This window comes from Uloborus diversus, chromosome 4, assembly GCF_026930045.1.
Source record: "Uloborus diversus isolate 005 chromosome 4, Udiv.v.3.1, whole genome shotgun sequence".
Classification (NCBI taxonomy): Eukaryota; Metazoa; Arthropoda; class Arachnida; order Araneae; family Uloboridae; genus Uloborus; species Uloborus diversus.
In genome coordinates, this window is record NC_072734.1 from 26,952,060 (window position 1) to 26,972,712 (window position 20,653).

The 20,653-nt window shown below is 33.4% G+C and overlaps 1 protein-coding gene across 1 annotated transcript in view; it reads left to right on the forward strand.

Moving 5' to 3' along the window:
- The window catches only part of LOC129220418 (cadherin-like and PC-esterase domain-containing protein 1), a 285,857-nt gene that overhangs the window by 135,126 nt on the left and 130,078 nt on the right, over positions 1 to 20,653 (forward strand). Inside the window, 1 exon segment of the mRNA XM_054854837.1 lies at positions 17,915 to 18,054. Coding sequence (XP_054710812.1) covers positions 17,915 to 18,054 — 140 coding nt within the window.

Here is a 20,653-nt window from a genome sequence, read left to right on the forward strand (position 1 = left end):
ATAAATGACAAAAATGCTTTTAAAATAAATAAATAATTTCCAGTTACTGCCCTTTACCATCCCTCGGCAGTATGTAGCTGTAATTCCCTAAAAATAAACTGCGGCATGTGTACCGGACTTAGTTTTTATTTTGAAATCATGAATGGTTACTATATTTCGATTTTAAAAACTACTTTAGCATAAAAAATTAATAAGTTTCAGTAAGATAATTTGGCACTTAATTCAATGTAACGATTGCACATACACTGCTAAAAGTAATCATGGAATTGGGATTCACACTATAAGCTGATTAAAAAATCTCATTGTTCACCTTTACTGCAAACCTCACTTCTTCCTACCAATAATTATAAGAAATACAAGGAGTGCGGCATCGCGACACCTACTCCAAGAGCGGCAACTCTCTCGGATTTAATTTTTTTTAATCATTACTGTTATCATTATTATTATTATGATTATTATTATCATCATTATTATATTTTTAAAATTATTATTATTACTACGACTGAAGATACAGCCTAAAACTAACCACCAAATTTATTTTTTAAAAAGTTCAAGTTTTATCAGAATTAATAACAAGGATGATAATGGACCCTTGATAAATGCAGTAATCATGGTAGTTTAATATGCAAAAACTAATTTATTCACAGAACAAAAGCTTATTCTCCAACAAAGGCTTAGTTTCCGCGTTTTGAGATTAGACATAATCGACGGGTTAATGGTATGCAAGCTTTCCCGAGAATGGAATTTCATTTATTTTTAGTACTAAGAGCTCGTGAATAGAGCAGAGAATGAAATAAAAAGCTGCCGCACAATTTTACTCTCACTCGATTTACAATGCCCGTCCCAAGTGAGAATGTTCGTTTTATGTGGGCCAGGCTGTTCAATAAATTTCATTTGTGAAATGTACTCGGAAATGAGCTCACGTCAAAACTAAAATAAAATTTGTGATGCAAAAATATATTATTTGCTGGAAATTTTTTGCCCTTTAAAAATGTGGTTTATAAATGTGAGTGATAAATCAATTGAGAAAGAATGGAATTGCTGTTTCATGTTGCATTTTACATTACACAGAGAAATCTCGCTACGACAAATACCAATACAAAGGAATATCCGCTTCAGAGAAACAAATTTTTAAGTCACAATTTACTTGCCATTGCATTGCTTGAATTCCTGTTACAACGAATAAAATTTGTGACCCTTTAAAAATCCTTGAAATGAGATTTTACTGTAAAACGAAATAACAGTTTCAGCGAAATAAATGTTCAGTCCCAATTCATTTGTCGTTACATTACTTGAATTTCGTTTAAACGGAATTCCCGTTACGAAGAATAAAATTTACAGTCATTTGAAGATCGTTGCAACGGGATTTTACTGTAATTTAATTAAAATGTCGCATTCATTATTTGCTCTCGTGAATAAAATTTTTGCGTAGTTTCTCCTGCAATTGTTAGAGAAATTAAATTCTTAGAAGCGTGTTTTCAAATATTATATTGAAAAGTGTTCGTTATATTTGACGAAATGACTCCGTGAAAAACAATCCGAGGAAGAAGTAATTATAAAAAACCATTTAAAATAAATTATGAAGTTGTTTCAAAGTTACACTTAAATTTTTTTAACCGTGCCAAAAATTTAGTTTAGAATAAGTAATTTTAATTAACGTATTAAAACCTCGAACCATAAAACTAAAACTTTTAAATGTTTGAGCGCTCTCATTTTTACTTCTTTTTACAAAAAAGGGAGTATTCGAGAAAATATTTTCACTCAGAAATCGACCTTAATTTCCATTTTACTCACCCCGAATGAATATTGAGTTTTTTTTTTTTTTTTTTTTTTTCGACTTGACCACACGTGGATTAAGTGCCTAAGAACGTATAGAAATGCGAAATATCCATAATGACAATTCTCGAGTTAATTACAACGAATTTTCTCGTGACATCTGTTTGTACGTATGTGAGTATGTGCTGATGTGCGTATGTATGTCGCATAATTCAAGAACGGTAAGTCCTAGAAAGTTGAAATTCGGTACGGAGACTCTTAGTGGGGTCTAGTTGTGCACCTTCCCTTTTGGTTGCATTCGGGTGTTTCTAAAGGAATCTTTTGTCCCATTTTGGCGGGGGGGAATCATTGTTAATTTCAATGTAAACTCAAGTGGTGTTATTATTTGGCGGGCACTTGGCGATATATCGCCACCCTTTTGATCGCCAAGTTTTGTCGGCAACTTAGTGACAAATGTGGCTTTTTCTTTTAAATCTGTTTCAATTTGGCCACTGTTGGTGATATTTAGAGAGTAAACTATTGAATCACATCAAAATTGCCAGTAATGGGGAAATGACATTAAATTGGAGTAAAAGGAAATCATGTGATGCACACATCAACGCGTTATTTAATAGCATCATAAAGTCTCTGCAGTCTACTATATTGCATAGAACAGCACTGCCGTGGGTAGGTAAAGGGCATTAACTGCAACTTTTTTTTGTCATTTATTGTATGTTTGCTTTATCGTACAAGCTTGTTTACTTGGTTTCTGCAGAAAAAAAGCGCGTAAAAACATCTAATTCCAACATTTTCCTATTGTTTGTATGGAATCTAAAATACTTATCTCAATAACTCATTTCTGCAGATACTGCCATTTACCTGCCCACGGCGAGTAATGTCCAACTTTTTTTTTCACTTGAGAACAGCACATCATGTTGAAATGATTCTCGTGATCTGGAACAAATATAAAATTTAAAAATATTTTAAATTTTTTTCTAAGTAACAATACAAGCCAATAATTACAAGTCCATTGACTGTTGTTATTAATACTTGATGACTTTTTTATTAATTGCATCTGATTTCCAGAAACCAATTTCCGAATATTTGGCTCCAAATAAGTGACATTGGGACTAATCATTCGATTTGTAACACCGAACAAAACAGCGGGGCGCACGGATTAGTTTCGCGGGTCGTAGTCGTATGTTGGGCACCACTGGCATTAAATATTGCAATATCGGGCGAAAGATTTTGACAGCTTTTAATCAGCATTTCAGTGTGTAGCTTCCGAATAGTAACTTCGGGTAGTTTGGGTTACACAGATTTGTTTACTGTTGCCAAGTTACTTTTTTATTTTATTTTTTTTTTCAATGACATTCACATGAGGCCTTCTATAGTTGCTTTTGAAGCGAAACATACTCAAACACATAAAGTAGTGCTAAGTCAACCCTCGCGTTTCTTAGTTACTCTACATAGTTACTCTACATGACTACATATCGTTTTCGTTTACGTCCATCCCACAAGAGCCTCTTCCACGATGCCAAACACATTAGTGGCTCGCTCTTTATCTTGTTCACAGAACCCTAACACAAATGCGTTTTCATCTTATCAGTAAACAGAAAAGGACATACATTCGTTCCAGTATTTACTCTGTCAACGTTGGTGGTAATCCTTCGCTCTAATGATGACGGACGACAGAAATTCCAGGAAAGAAAAACTGAGTGGACTCTGCAGGCCATCTATTCGGGTTCTGGCACAGAAGCACATTCTAAGAAAAGAGTCAATATCATATAATCTTTACCATAATTGCCGAAAAATATATGATCAAAATGTGACGACGTGCCATACGACAAGGAAAAATCTGCCAGTCCCTAGATTTTTTTTTCATCAAAAGCCTTATTGTAGAACATTTAAAGAATACAATTTTTCATTCTGATAAAAATATTTTTGCAAAATTCTATATTTTATTTTCTTCTTGTCAATGGTAATTCGCCCTTGTCGTTTTGAAAATATTTCTTTCGGAGAGGGGGGGGGGGTCCTTGAAATACAGTTTTGGTGCATTGGCTCTTATCGCATGGAACGCCTCATATTACTGCAAGTTAAATAATTAATGACATTAGTTGAGCATCGTATATCTTATCCGACAAATGCTATCCCTATTACGTACCTCATTGTCCAAATCGTAGCCATGGAGAAGGGATACTTTTTCAAATTAATTATCTGTTTCTTTATATTATTTTATTTTCCCCCTATATTAAAAGACTGCAAAGCAAAATAAATCGTAAAAATTTTCCTCGTCTTAATTTTCAAGGATTACATTTCTTATGAATTCCATCAAGACAACAAATCGCACCGACCTGCTCGACACATGCGTTCATTTTTAATACGACCAAATCACAAAATATTGATAGTTGTGGTAGCACAAAAGTACGTAGTATTCGAATTAAATATGCAGAAGAGGGCTCGCAATCACCACAATAAACTAGTTTTATTCTTGCATCAATTCGTCACATATTTAAGAGTTAGTTAAATTTCAGTGAACTGTAGGTACGCTGAGCATAGTTAAGGAACTTCATGTTTCCTAATAAAGCCACGTTGTTATAATTTTAGATACGTCCTACCTATGCAGTTTCCTCACTCTCTTCAAACCATTATACAGTCCCAAGACTAAGAATATTCAGTAAGGAGAAAGCATTTTTATTGACTTATTTTCATTTTTCAGCCTTTAAAAACAGTTTTTGTTAACATATAATAAAAAGAAAATTAAAAGGTTAAATGGAATCTTTACTTTTTAAAAAAATAAAAACTTTGAATATTCGAAATGGCTGATATCAATTTTTTTTAATTACTTTTAGGACAGACAGTTTAATTTTGTAAAATTTTGAAAAATTGGCAAAACTAATGAGGAATTTCCTTTTTTTTTTTTGAGCAATCACGATTTCTTATTGCTTTTATTTGACTGTTTTGAGGTGCTATCATTTTAGTTTCCAGCCAGCACCCTCTGCAACTTCACCGTCGACCGGCTCCTCACGATGCTGCTCCTGTAGCGAAAACCGTCTCGAGGTCGCATCCATATCCTACACACACGCTCATACATACACAACTACACACACACACCCACGCACACACACACCCACACATACACACACATACACGCACACACACACACACAACACATACACATACACCTACACACACACAAACACATACACATACACCTACACACACACAAACACATACTCACATACACAAACACACACACATACACACAACTACACACACATTCATACACACAACTACACACACACTTATGCCTGCACACAGACACATACCCCTTACACACAAACACACATACCCCCCCCCCTTTTAAACACACACGACTACATACACACACTCGGGATTGCGAAAAACAAAATTTGAATTTCAAATGTCAAAATTCATTTTTTTTTTTTTTTTTTTTTTTTTAATGTTACGATTACTGTAGTTGTATGCAGCGCCGGATTTAGACTGAACGGGCCCTTAAGCTATTCCAGGTATGGGGCCCCCTTTTGTAGTTTAAACAACGTTTCTCTCGGTCGTGTAAGAGTCAATGCAATATACTTTTTTTCCCCTTTACTATGTCTCTTTCCTCTTATTCATACAGCAATGCTTTTGCTTTTTTTGCTTTTGATGTTTTTTTTTCCTGATGATCTTTTTTGAATTGATCTTAAGAAGGGGAATGATATTGCAAAAATATCAGGACAGAAATAGGCAAACAAAACTTTTTTTAAAGTTATCTACTCTTTTGCAAATTAAGATAATGCACAGCAAAAATTGTTTTTAATTTGACAAATCATTGAAAGCAGTTGACAGAGAGAAAGAGCGCGGGAAGAGAAAAGACAACGCATTGTTAGTTGCTCACATTGGCTTTCGGTACAATAGTTTTTCAACTCTTCCAACCCATCGACAAATACAACAATGAATTAAACATAAAATAATTAATTGTAAAAAATGCTTTAAAAGAAATGGTGTACATATTTAGAAGATAGGTAACAAGAGAGTTACATACTGCCAATTTCAACAATTCATAGTTAATACATTTGATAAGAAAAAAAACTGAGCCCAACTATGCTTCGGATTTTCAAAGACTTATCTAATTATTTTCAGGTACTCTAGAACAATTAAAATTATTTAACTCACTTCATTTGTACTTTCCTGTCTCTGATATTTTTGATTGTAAATTTTTACATTCCTGTTTTAACTTTGTAAGAAACAGCTATTTTAAATTTAAAAGAAAAAAAATAATTTTAGATTGCTCGTGACAACAACTTCTCTTCAGTTGCAAGTGGGACAAAAAACGAAAAGCTGTAGCAGTTATGTTTTTTTTTTCATGCTAAACAGATTGACAATATGCTGAAGAAGTAAGATGAAAGCAAGCAACACCAAAAGAATTTCCAAAATTTTGCATTCGGAATTATATACATAGCTGGATATGAAACATGTGTGTCACAAAGATTTGTAATATGTATCAGAAACGTATAAACCATGGATTTTTACACTTATTCTGTAGGATATTTCAAGGAGCTGAATTTAACATCTACTGGCATTCCTTCTCCTTACCCCCTCCCATTTGTGGTTTGTAGCCACACTTTTCCAAATTTTCAAGGTTTTCAAACACTAGAAAATAAAATTAATTTTTTTTCAAGCATTTTTCTTTTTTTTTCCCTTGGAACGAACCATACTAATTTCCGGGAATTGGGGACCCCTAGCAGAGCGAGGCCCCTAATCTATAGCTTGCTTAGCTTGTACGTAAATCCAGGCCTGGTTGTATGTATGTAAAAAAAAAAAAACTTTGCATATTCGAAATGACTGATGACAATTAATTGTTTAAACTAATTTGATGACTAGCACTAAGTTAATTATGAAATTTTCAAAAATAGCAAAAATCAATAAGAAACTACAATGAGTTTTTTTGACTGGCGGTATTTCTCCCACGTCACAGTTACTGTAATTGTATGCATGTACCTACAAAATCACACTTTTGTTACAATTTCCGTTTCTGTAAATTACTTAGAAATACTTAAATACAATGGCAGCTTCTTAAACAAAAAAATTGCGTTAAATATAAGAGTTTTGAAACATTCTTGCAGTTACCCCCGCATATTGTTCTCAAAATGGATTTTTTCCCCCACGAAAACCTGCTCAAAGAACTCTGCTCATTTGTTCCTGATCTTTTGTTTTGAAAACTGTGCACATCTGGAAAAATTCCCAGCCTTTCGAATGATTTCGTGAACACACTCTGGTTTGTCCTTTCACTTACATTCAATATTGCAGATAAAATCTTTTTCTGGATTTCTTAGTTGATTCTTTGATCAGGTTGATTAATGTTATGTACGAGGTAATAAGTATCTAAGATGTTAAATTAAATTAGCTGCTAAAAATCATGGCAACTTGACTTTTCTCCCCTCCTTCCCTCCTGTTCTCTTTCCACGTTTAAAACCTACTAATCTTTTAAACTATGCTTTGTCCCTGCGTACACACAGTGTTGGCCAATTAGACTAAAGAGTTTTTTTTTTTTTGTTTTTTGTACACTATTTGTACTTAAATACTATTTATTTTACTGTTAAAGTACAGCACATACTGTATGCTGATTATTACGTTATTTTAGCATAATTTAATGTTTGCAGGTGGCAACACTGTCTGCTTTGTTTATGTTCTTTGTTTATCTACTTACCAGGAACATAACCTCAATCAGCTTAAGTTCACTAGTTCTTTTTATTAGTGTGTTCTGTTATATTTAAAGTTAGTTTTAGGTAATTAGTGAGTATGTGTATGTGAGTATAAATAATAGTGAGTATAAACAATTTTTTACCTCCTATTTTAAAAAGTTAAGAAATGGTGTAAACCTTGGGAAAAGTATGCCAAAAAGACTTAAAATGCTCATCAAGAACAAGGGAATGCATACTAAATATTAGATAATTATTTCACTGTTCGTTAATGTGTCTATAGTTATGTAATCAATAAAGAATTTGCTTTTAAAACAGTCTTAGTCTAAAATAATTTGACCAGCACTGTATATTATACAGACGGAAGACTTTAGCCTAAACAGAAACTTTAAGCTCTGTATTCGAGTCGGAATGCGATTTGCTTCTAACATTTCTCTATGGTTGTTTTATCAAAGAAGTATATTTTGCTTTAAAAAATAGGAAAACTGACAGAGCTTGTCTTACGTAAAAAAAACAGCAGAAAAGTGCTATTCGTTTCTTTTCATGCTTAGAATTTTAACATTCCAGTTCAAATGAATTATTCGTGTAATAAATTGATAGTAATTGTGATTTCAATAAAGGTGTATTCTTTTTAGCCTACTTTCCCAGTAAAAATCAGAGAAAGAAGAAAAAAGCATGAAAGAAGGCTTAATACATCTTAAAAATATCCCGAAAAACAAAAAAAAGTCAAAAATAAATAAAATAGTTAGATAAATATTGAAAAATTAAAAATTGGAAAGTAGGGTATTGAGATGGGGGAAAATGTCTCTCGGTCTGTCTGTCTGTCGGTCTGTCTGTCGGTCTGTCTGTCTGTCCCCCCTAATAACTTTTGAATGAATAGTCCGATTCGAATAATTTTTTTTTTTTGTTAGAAAGATCTCGGCGAGGACATCTCATTCCCATAATTCATTTTTTGATTTGAGCAATTTTTCGTTCAATTTTGAACAGTTCAAAAAAACTTAACATTAGCGCCTATGGGGAAATTCAAATCAAAAATAAATCTTGAACTTAGAAGCGAAGTGGCTTCAAACAAACTTTGTAGGGAAAAACTTTTGATAAAAAACATGTATCGAAAATATCTTTTTGATTTGAACAAGTTTTCGTTCAATTTTGAACAGTTCAAATCTCTTAACATTAGCGCCTAAGGGGAACTGAAAGTCAATATAGATTCCGAACTTAAAGGCGGATTTACTTCAAACAAACTTTGTTGGAAATAGCTCTTGACGACCTACTCCCGACTCCGACTCCGAGAATTTAGGGGCACCTGACACCGACTCTGACTCCTGTTCCCGACAATTAATCGGACTCCGACTCCCCGACTTCGACTCTGACTTCGTAGCTTTGGCAAACATTTATACACGGAGGACAAATGACTGACTCCGATTCTTGGATATTCGACTCCGACTCTTTTATCCCAAAATGAGATTGACTCCGACTCCGCTGCTGTGGTTTTAACTGTGAAATAATTATTGTTGATATGATTTGTTTTTATTTTCACGCTAAAGTTTTAATTTAGGTATTCGCAACTCCAACGAACTATAGGGGGCACTGCAGTCACTGTCTAATGGCGGACGAAAAAACTAAAACAAACACACGTGGTAACGAAGAAAATGCTAAAAGTGTTGTGATTTTTGTTCGTATGTATGATTTTTTTGTTTTATCCATTTTAAATCAATATTTTAAGTCCTGAGGATATTTTGGCCCACGTAGAAAGAAATGAGAATTCAAGAAGCATTACTAAACGTCAAACATTAATGCAAACTACGTAGTTCGTAGTTCTAAGCAGCCATTTCAACGATGTTAAATTCGATATTTATCAATTCTTGATAAAACTAAATAATAATTGTGGCCTGACAAGAATAACAATTAATGCTAGATAATTTAATTATATGACATTACGAAATATTATGAACAGAAGATGATGCTTCTTTGCCTTGCTTGGCTAGCGCTTATTGCTTTGCATTTGTAGCTGAGTTATTTCTCTCAAATTCCCGAATCGGTTAATTTAAAAATTTTCTGTTTCGATGTTTCTAATTTCTGAGTTACGATTTAATTATGTTATGTTATGCAAATCATCAACAAAATTCTCTAGGAAATATGGAAGTAGTTTTCTTTTTAGTTGAATGACCATTATTTCTTCTAACTTATCGAATTCTGTAATCTTACTACCATTTTATTCCACTCATGATAAAAATTAAAAATGGTTTAACTAAAAACGCGAAATCTCGCCAAGGTTACTTTACTCGCACAATACTAAAACTATAGCCCTAAACAAATTTGGCGAAACCTTTCAGCTGAGAATAAAATGAATAAAGTAAATTCTTTCTCGGTTAAACATTTTTCATTTTGTTCTACGATAATATATTCAAGAAAATATTTTGCATACTGTCCATTCCAACCGAATGCTGCTGTAAAATATGGTTAGTTAAATTAATTTAAGATTTAATAAAAAAAAAAGTAAAATCTGTGACCTACTTCCCCCAGTTAATTCTAATTTGAATTCCGAAACTTTGAATTCAAATTATGTTTTTCGCAATCACGAGTTGCGACAAGACCCTACTGATTAGAGTTATTGTTTATAGAAACGGCTCCCCCCCCCCAAGCATGTCCCTCCTCCTGGGTGGTTACGTGTGTATAGTTGTGTGTGTAGGCGTACGTGTGTGCACGTAGGCGTGTGTATGTGTGTAAAGGCGTGCGCACGTAGGGGGGTGTGTATGAGCATGCGTGTGTAGGACATGGACGCCACCGTCCAGCAAAAGTGGATTCCGGGGGACAGTGCTCAGGACCAGCCGCGCCGCCGCCGGTGGACGGTGGTGAGCCCTGGTCCAAGCTGAAAAAGGAACCGTAACGTCAAGGACAGTCAAATGAAAGCAATAAGCAATCGTGATTGCTAAAAAAAAACCCATATTCTTACAAATTCATACAAAACAATAAAATTTTTTACCTTGTATAACGTTATCCAAGTTTCTTAATCCAGAGTTTTCGCTTAATCATTTCTCAATCAACTCACATTATAAAAGGAAATAAGAAAAACTAACATTATTCTGAGAAGCTCGAGAATACTACTAAGGGACTAAACAATTTCTGTAGCTGAAAGCTACAGAAATCGAACTAAGATACATCGATTGCATTAATAAATACTCAGAACAAACTGCCTGTGTTTACGTCAACAGACACACATGGAACGCAACGTGGCAAAGATTTAGTTTTTCCGGCAGTTTTGTAAATCACCGCAAGGTAGCGTATTCGAGCGCTAGAGTTGTGAATTTAGTTTTCTGTGAATAAACTTGAAAAATATGCGCAGACGATTTTTTTTTTTTTTTTTTTTTTTTTTTGACAATGAAAATTATTTCTTTAAGTTGACATTTTATTGTTTTTTTTTTATTTTGGTAAGTGCATTAATTAGTTTAAAACATTTTTTTTGGCAACAGGGGAAAAAGAAACGATTTTTTTATATGATGTATTTATTTTAATGAACTTATTATTATTATTTTTTCGTTTTGAAAGCTGTTAAAAAAAATTTTTAATGGAAAGAAGTGTATTAGCTGCTTTGTTTAAAAGGTGCTGCTATTTTATTTGTTCGTTTTTTTTTGAAGAAAAGTAATGAATATTTTATTCCTAGAAATCAGCTTAAAATATTTAAAAAAATATGTTTGAAAAAATTTCGATTTTAGCTATTTTTGAGAATATTGATCAGGTACTAGAAAGTAGTATGGGTATACGGGAAAGTAGGCTCGTCTAGTTCTAGACGGAACTTCTTGTTTTTCTATCGTATTTTGCAAATTTTTGATAATATCTGCTTTTTATTCCATTAAGAATACTTTACTGTTTGAATTTCAAATAAACTGAGGGTTTTTTGAATGAAAAATTTCTATTTGAAATTTAAAATTGATTGATCGTAAAAACCAAGCTTAATATCTCATCTGCAAGTATTCCTGTATTTTTTCATTAAAAAAATGGTTCAGCAGAACGGTTTGCCTGTACAAGAATATGATACTGCTTTTTAAATATGTTGTTTTACTGTCCCAAAATTAAGAATGGGGTCGTTTCCAAAATTTTAAAAGTATTTTTTTCTGAAAGAACATGCCTAAAAATACAGGATGTGACCATTTTTTAAATAATTTGTTCAAGTTTAATATTTAAAAAAAATACTTAAATCGGTGCGCTTTCATTGTTTACGTTTCTGTCGTGTGACATTACAAATGATGAAATGCCATTCAGTGTTGCCATTCACGGAGAAAAATATTTAATTCGCAACTTTACTCACGTGTATTGGCAACGATATGGTTGATAGCAAGCGTAGAGCGCAATATTTAATTCGCTTCTGGATTATCATAACCTGGAAACGTGGTAGAAAGATGCGCCAAATTGCATCATTTGTGACGTCATAAAGACCACACCTTGTTTTCAAAATCGGACATTTAAAAAAAAATAATTAAAAAATAACTGTTGGGAAAATTAAAGTACTTTCTGCGTTCGTGTTATTTTTTTTTTACTCATTCTATCAATTTCAGTGACTAAAAGTAGTACTTTTGACTGAAAGAAACAACCCCATAACATATACAGAGTGATTATAGTTAAAGGTGTCATATTTTGGCTTATGTTGAGATTGTTTACGAATGACGCAACTTGAAAGCTATCAAATAAATTCTGTGAGAAAGTTAAGTTTTTTTTTTTTTTGCTAGATTATTGTTTCTCGTGCGCTTTTTGCTCGCACCGGCTAAATATTAATTTTACGTAAAATGTAGCATAGACATTACGTAAAACTTAATTAACATAGAAGAAACACACTTACAGTATGTACGAAATAGGATTATCAACTGCGTCTAGGAGACCTTTTTATATGGTATCGGAACAGACGCTTATTTTTTTGAGTGTTTTTATAACATTCCGCTGAGTAGCGATCTTCTAGTAAGTATAGTAATTCATTTAGCTATCATGCTGAAAGTTTGATACGTCAATAATAGTAACCAAGGTACAGTTAGTATTTTTTCTTTGATTTCATCAATGGAATGGTTTCCTTCAGTCAAAAGTACTACTTTTAGTCATTGAAATGGATAGAAGGAGCAAAAAAAAAAAAAAAAATAACATAGTCCCAGAAAAAACTTTCATTTTCCAAACAATTTTTTTTTACATTAATTTTTTAAAATGTCCGATTTTGAAAACAAGGCGTGATTTTGGTGGCGTCACAAATGATGCACTTTGCTGCATCTTTCTACTACGTTTCCACGTTATGATAATCAAGCAGCGAATTAAAATTGCACTCTACGCTTGCTATCAATCATATCGTTGCCAATACACGTGAGTAAAGATGCGAATTAAATATTTTGCTTTGTGAATGGCAACACAAAATGGCATTTCATAATTTGTGATGTCATCGTCAAGAAATGTAAAAAATGAAAGCTCACCGATTTATGTAATTTTTTAAAAATATTAAATTTAAACAGATTATTTAAAAAATGGTCAGATCTTAGGTTTTTAAGCATGTTCTTGGTTTGGTGACGTTCATTTTAATTTCTCGAAAAAGAAAATTTGATAAATTCTAAAAGAAGTGAAGGGAATTTTTTACGATAGTAAAAACTCCATAACCGAAGGACTCTGCTCTATGACTTCTATGATAAATGTTTTTTTTTATTTTGGTAAGTGCATTAATTAGTTTAAAACATTTTTTTTGGCAACAGGGGAAAAAGAAACGATTTTTTATATGATGTATTTATTTTAATGAACTTATTATTATTATTTTTTCGTTTTGAAAGCTGTTAAAAAAAATTTTTAATGGAAAGAAGTGTATTAGCTGCTTTGTTTAAAAGGTGCTGCTATTTTATTTGTTCGTTTTTTTTTGAAGAAAAGTAATGAATATTTTATTCCTAGAAATCAGCTTAAAATATTTAAAAAAATATGTTTGAAAAAATTTGCGATTTTAGCTATTTTTGAGAATATTGATCAGGTACTAGAAAGTAGTGTGGGTATACGGGAAAGTAGGCTCGTCTAGTTCTAGACGGAACTTCTTGTTGGTTTTTAGTTTTTAAGCTTTATTTCGGCTACAAAAGTAATTACTTTAAAAACTTTTTTTTTAAATCATTTTCGAGCTAAACATTAAAAATCAACTGCTAAATTGAGAAGTAGGGGGTAAAGTTAAGATGACTGGATGTCTTCAAAATGAACAAATTAAAAGTTTGTTTTGAAAAGTACAGTATATAGAAAAATAACACTGTATTGAAAATAAAACTTGCATTGAAGCATTATTTTTATATTTTGGCAGTAAATTTGGGCCTTCAAAAAAAGAAGAAAATTTTCCTTTTTTTATTGGGCAAAGTGAGAAATAGAATATTTTTCAAATGAAATATTTTGTTTTCGAGTGTAAAATACATTTTTGATCAAATGAATCAGTAAATAGAAAGCTGAATGAATAAATGAAAAGATAATGAAACAAGAAATGAATAATTAAATTAATTAATTAATACATGAAATAAAATAATTGAGTGATTAAAAGAGTGAATGAATAAGAAAATAAACGAGCGAATGAATAAATAAGTGAATTACTCTATGAAGGAATGTAAATTAATTATTTAATAAATGAATGCGCAAGTGATTTAGTAAATGATTGAGTGAGTAAACCAAAAAGGAATTTTTCACTTCGCTCCATCCACTAGCCCCGCATGTACATAACTAACTGTAAAAAAAAATTGAAATACAAAAAAGCTTAATATGAACTAAATGAATGCTGTTCCGAATCTTAGAAAGCTTCAATTTATATTTCAAATTTTAATAAAAATAACTTTATCATTTTATGAATATAAAAACATTTTTTTAAATTCCAACAAAATACTACAATACGGGTATCAATTTTTGAAAATTGCTTCTGTTATCATATGCTTTAACCTTCGGCGGTATTTTTTACCACGCTTTTATTAGCTTCACTTGCATGTGAGTAACTCTCCTTTGGATTAAGAGCTAGTGCCTTATTACTGTTAGGACATTCCAGCACTTTATGAGAGTTAGGCACAAGTTTTCGCTGACGTCCACTTTCGGGAATCATTGGGCGTGCGTTCTATTCCCGTCTACACCGAAGTTAAATTTATAATCTTGCAACTCAATTTTTGCCCACTTTTTGTGATCGGATTCTTTTAAAATTTGGAATGTAACCGCAGATCCGATGACAATGCAATATTCTATAAGCAAATTAATTCATTAATGATAAGTTATTAGTTTATTCTAATTAACACGCTTTTCTTAGCTTAACTTGTATGTTTGTGGGTATGTTTGTGGGTCCAACTTTCCTTTGGACAAATAGCCAGTGGCTTATTAGAATTACTTACAATGTACAAATCAGAACTGCGGACGCTGTAACAATGTTTGCATATGAATTTACCAGAGAGCATTCAAAATGTCTAATGCAAATAATGCAATAGAATACTAAGATACATTTCATTATAATAAAATAATAATTTAAAAAACTAAAAAAACACGCTTTTGTAGCAAAATGAACTAAAAAGTAAAAAATAAAATAATAGTTTAAAAAACTAAAAAAACACGCTTTAGTAGCAAAATGAACTAAAAAGTTAAAAATAATCTTTGGATGACAAGTATATAATATATTTGACCAAACACTTAATTTTACTGTAATAGAAAAAAAGCGTGGGGCCTATTTACATTTTTGCATGGATAACAAGTGGAAGAAATTTAAGAACTGATAAGAAGCTCCCCACCCTTTTTTTCTGCAGCAAAATTAAGTGTTTGGTCAATTACTTTATATACTTGTCATCCAAAGATTATTTTTAACTTTTTAGTTCATTTTGCTACTGAAGCGTGTTTTTTTAGTTTTTAAAACTATTATTTTATTTCTTGACTGGAATAGACTTCAAGTGCTACTACATTGCTCAAATATTACCAGATAGAGGGCACTAAAAGCAGAATAAATATTTTACCATTTCACTTTGCCCGCTTTTTCACTTTGCAGAGACATTTCCCTACACTTTAAATAATAATAATAATGCATTTGGTGCTCTTAACGAAGCATAAGAAATGTGAATTGCTGAAAACTTGAGACTGCTTCTGGTGTCTTAAAAAATAATAAGCTACACACTCAGAGAAATCATCTACACGTTGATAAAGAAATAGCAGCTTAAATCCACATTAAAAAAAGATGTATACATAAAATGTAGTGTTCATAAAATTTTAGTGCTAGCTCCCAAAGGTACAACCTAACTGCAAAAAATCTGAGTGGAATTTTTTGCATGAAACCGAAACTTTCTTTAAGTGAAATTAAAAATTAACATTAACATAATTATTTTAGTGAAAATTATCATCTTCTCTCAATCAAATTAAATCTTATTGCTATTGTTGTAGCAGATAAGGTTTTAGAAAAGTATGTATTGTATGAATTAGCAGTACAACTAGGTAGTAAACCGCCAACCATGAATTTTTGAAATATTTTTAAACATAATGGGTATCATTTGAATTTGCTTATAATGCCGTGGAAAAGTAAAACACAGTATCTGCAAATGTTTTACTTTTTTTTTCCATCTTTAGCACTTTAGTTTTATTGTAAAGGGTCTTTCAAGAACAACGGGTTGATGTTGAAATGGAATAAAACAAGCTGTGTGTGAGGTATCACCAAAATTCTTTTTGCACTTTAAAGTCCCATTCATACCACTATGTATGGAATGTGATAATGTTATAATGTCCACCGCGGCTTTTCATGAGGGCCCGGATCCGAGAGATCCAATTTTGAATGACTCTGCTGCATAGATCCAACTGAATTTCAGCTAAGACCTATATTATGTCGTTTTTGAGGACATCGATGGATTGTGGCTTATTTGTATAGACGTGCAACTTCAGGAAACTCCGCAAGAAAAAGTCTGGCTTAATCAAATTGCGCGATCTTGGTGACCAGTTCACGACGACTCTGCGAGAGACAAAGCATATGACCAAGTCTTTTATGCAGAAAGTGCATAGTGGCACCTGTGGAACGTAGCACCGTCAGTTCGAATCACATGTCGTCTATGTCCATATCGTTAAGTTTGAGCCAAAAGCAATCGGTTGTCATCGTTCTGTAGCGATCGGCTCGCTGTTGCATGCCCCTAGACAAAACAAAATTCACACTAAACTTTTTTTTTTGTGCATTTATCGCCACCTGGTGAACTTCGTGTGGGTTGGCTTGGTCCTATATACGACTGTGAAGAGCCGCCGCATCTTCAGTAAAATGGGTGCAACGCGCTCAACGTTTGCACTAACGAACACTTATTTTAATAGTTAAATCTCATCACGTTTAGCTTGCTACGGTGATTTTGCATCATTGACTGAATAATACACAAGAGATCAGACAGACGCCCCCAAAACAACATGTCCGTTACTGGCCGCCAACATCTACCCGCTCCAATTGAAAGACACCCAGTATGTACAAGAATGCTTATTTGCTTTCAGCTGATGATAAAGAACGAAAAAACGTCAAATTTCATGATTCCACTATTGGTAGTGGGGAATCCAAAACGCGTTTCCTGAAGATTCCACGCTTCACTATTTTTTTTAAATGCAAAAACTGATAATGATGTCTATGGAATTAATAAATATAGAAGGTATAATAAAAGTCTCCCCAACTTCACTACATATTAGAGACAATAATATGACTTGCCTAGCTTCCTAAAGCACACAAATCAATGTATTAGTCCAAGAGCCCGTGAGACCAGATCTACGTCATAGTATAAAGGCTCAACATATTTCTGCGTAAATACATTGCAGCAGGTAAGAAAGGTTCGCTATTATTTAAACTGAGTCGCGCAGGCTTTGGCAGGTATCAAAAACTAAACATCATTGAGTTATTCCATTTCACGTGACCATCTCCGATTTGGATGACGTTTTAGAGAGGTGCAGACATGCCTTTTAAATTAACCTGTGCAAATTTTCAGCTTCCAAGACACAAATCATAGGGATCGAAGATACCTCAAAAAGAGAGAAAAAAAGTGGGCTCCAAAATGGCCTCTAATGGGGGATTAGCCTAAACATGGCAATTCGTTTCATAAAGCTGATCCGTCATGTCGGAGCCTCTCTTTTTATTGATCCTAGATCCTCGGGATTTGCATTTTGGAAGCTGAAAATTTGTATATGTTAGTTTCAAAGGCATGTTTGAACCTCTATGAAATTTCGTTCAAATCGAAGAGGGTCGAGTGGAGAAGACGAGTTCACGTGACATGGATCGGCTAAATAATTTTAGTTTTTTGATGCACCTTTTGCTGCCTGGTTCCTGCCAACGCCTGCTCCACTCAGCTCAAATAATAGTGAACCTTTCTTACCTGCTGCCATGTGCTTACGCAGAAAAATTTTGGGTCTTTATACTACAGCATAGGTCTGGAACACACGGGCTGCACACATTTTGTGTACAGTTTTCGTGTATGGAATAATGGTGCGATTTGTTTCAGAGCCTGAGAAATATATGCAAAGTCCCGAGGAAGAAGAACCCTCCGATTGGCTGATGCTCCTGTGTATGGCTTTCTCCGATGGAGATCCCAGTTCTTGTTTCGATTGGAGAGAACTTGCAAACCTGAGGCCCTACACCTGGGTAAGGACATAATTTTGGAAAAAACAAAACATATGCATCTATGCATGTATGTATACAGAGTGTCTGAGTTAAACTTTTCAGAACTCCTAAGAGGGATAAGGTGCATCCCTAGAGCAAAAACTAGTACATGGGGGAAGCAAGTTCAATCATTGGCTTAGGAAATGCTGAGGCAAAGATCTCAAGTCACATGGTTCAACATCAACGAATGGGAGACTTGTTTTACGTGAAACGAGTGAAAGAAACCTGATTTCTTCCAGCACTTTACTTTAAAATGTATCACGTGACTTGGGGCCATTGCTTCAAGAATTAAATTCTTAACTCTCTCCCCCTTTTATTCCTTTTTAATAGGTGTATCATGACGACTTGAAATCATATAACAATGCGAGATCTGAAATACTTTCTAAAGCGGTAATGTTCCCAGAAGCACCATAAAAAAAGAGACCGTAAGTGAAAAATCGCTTTACATTACACGTAAAAAAGCAATACGTGCACGGGTCCAAGTAAGCGTTCGAAGATTTTTCAACCGGCTACAATGCACACTTCACATCTTCGGCGCATGGAATTCCAAAGAATCTGGAATATTCATAGCACATCTTAAATTTCTCGGGTCGGGAAAGCATTTCCGACCTCGCATTGCTATATATGATTTCGAGTTGTCAGGATGCATCCTACCTCTCTTAGGAGCCTGAAACATTTAAGTGAGACACCCTGTATAAGCATGCAAACATACACAACCTTTGTGACTATACGAGTATGCATGCTCAGAAGTGTGAAGTAATAAATGTGAATTATCATTGAAAGATTCCTTCATACGCGAGCTAGAGGAAGTCTGAATGAATACCAAGACGGATACAGGGGAGGGACGATCAGCCCCCATCACCCCTCCATTGAGGGACCCTGCACCGGCAATTTTTCCAAATTGAAGTTCTGAAACGCAAGTGTACGATATTTTCGATGACGTTGGAGTTTAAATCTCCCTCCCGGAAAAATTTTCGATATTGAAGTTTATAAAAAGCGATTTTAGGAGGAGGCATTTGGAGGCCTTCTCCCGGGTATTTCGCAAAAATTCGTGTTAAAGACACGATTGTGGGCATCTTAGGTAGTTTTAGGGGAAATAAGGGTTCAGTGCGTTTCCTCTGGTAATTTTTCGAAACTGAAGTTCAAAAATATGCAACTTTAGACGACCTTCGATGATGTTAGGGGAAAGGAGTATCGAAACATTCCCCCTGAATCATTACAAAATTGAAGTTTTAGAATGCAATTTCAGAATACCTCTTTTTTGGAAAAGGAAAAAAGAAACAGGTTTGGGAACCTCCTTGGATGGATCTCTATATGTTAATTGTTTTTTATAAGTGCAGTGGCAGCCCACTCCCCCCAATAATAAACCAGAAACATAGTAAAAGGTAAGTTAAAAAATCAAAAACCTCCTCCTTGAAACATTTCTAAATCCGCATTTGAGTGAATATCATATAAAAATCTAGAAAAAGGCTTTGGCACATTCAGGAATGTGCCAAAGCCATTGCGGAAGTGCTTCAACTTTGATTCTCAAATGAATGTCAGCAGATGTTGCAAGACTTGGGATGGGAAAAGTTTCAACTAACTAGATGCTGCAATTGTTACATACTGCACTCAGACTCTAGGTCTCTTAATGACGAATTTCTCATTGGCTTAGAAAAAAAAAGCTGGCTTATAATAAAAATGCAGGAACTAAAAAATTATTCATGCTGAAAATATTTTCATCCATAAAAATCTAGAATTAATATTCAAAAATTATTTAATTCTTTTAGGAGGATTAAGTGTAAAGAAAGCAAAAAAAAAAAAAAGAAAGAAAATCCTACTAAAAAAGGAAACCTTGAAATAAAGGGGGAATTAGACAATGATCAATTTGTGCTACCAAGAAATGGCTGAGAAAAAAAAAGCTAATATTGTGTCAAAAAAATTTCAGTTGACTTCGTAGTTAAAAAATATTTTTTTACGAAATGCTGTATTTAAATATTCGGCAATTAAAAAGAGTTTTCTTGTTACTTCTTTGCATTAAGTACCGGAAGTAATATACGCGGAAAAAGTTTCACTAAAATTTTGGACTAAATTTTCATTTGACATACCTCTGAATGAACATCAAATGTTTTTTTTTTTGGTTCTACAGCATATGCATATGAACGCATATGTAGAATAGAATGGACAACTAAATATCCATTTTAACTGTTGCTGATTTAATTGTCACGATTACGTAACAATAAACGGTAATCTTCAAAGAAGGAATTTTTTACTCACTGTTTGCAACAAGAAAATTATCGCTGGTAACTGGAGATGTGCGGTTGCATCTAAGCTAGTATGTGCTCCATGCTAAGCTAAAGTTTACTGAGGGTGGAAATAAGGTTTCAATATTTCGAATGTTTTTGCAATTATTTAATCGTTCATCAGAGTTGTATAAAAACATATTTTATACTAATAAGGGATCGTGAGAATTTAAAGTAACATAAATTACTACTCAAATGGATTGACTTACATCATTAACGTAAGGGGCACCTATTTAAAATCTTTTGAAAACTTTTTTCTTGGCAAATCGTTCTTGTATTGTTGCATATTAAGGTTATCT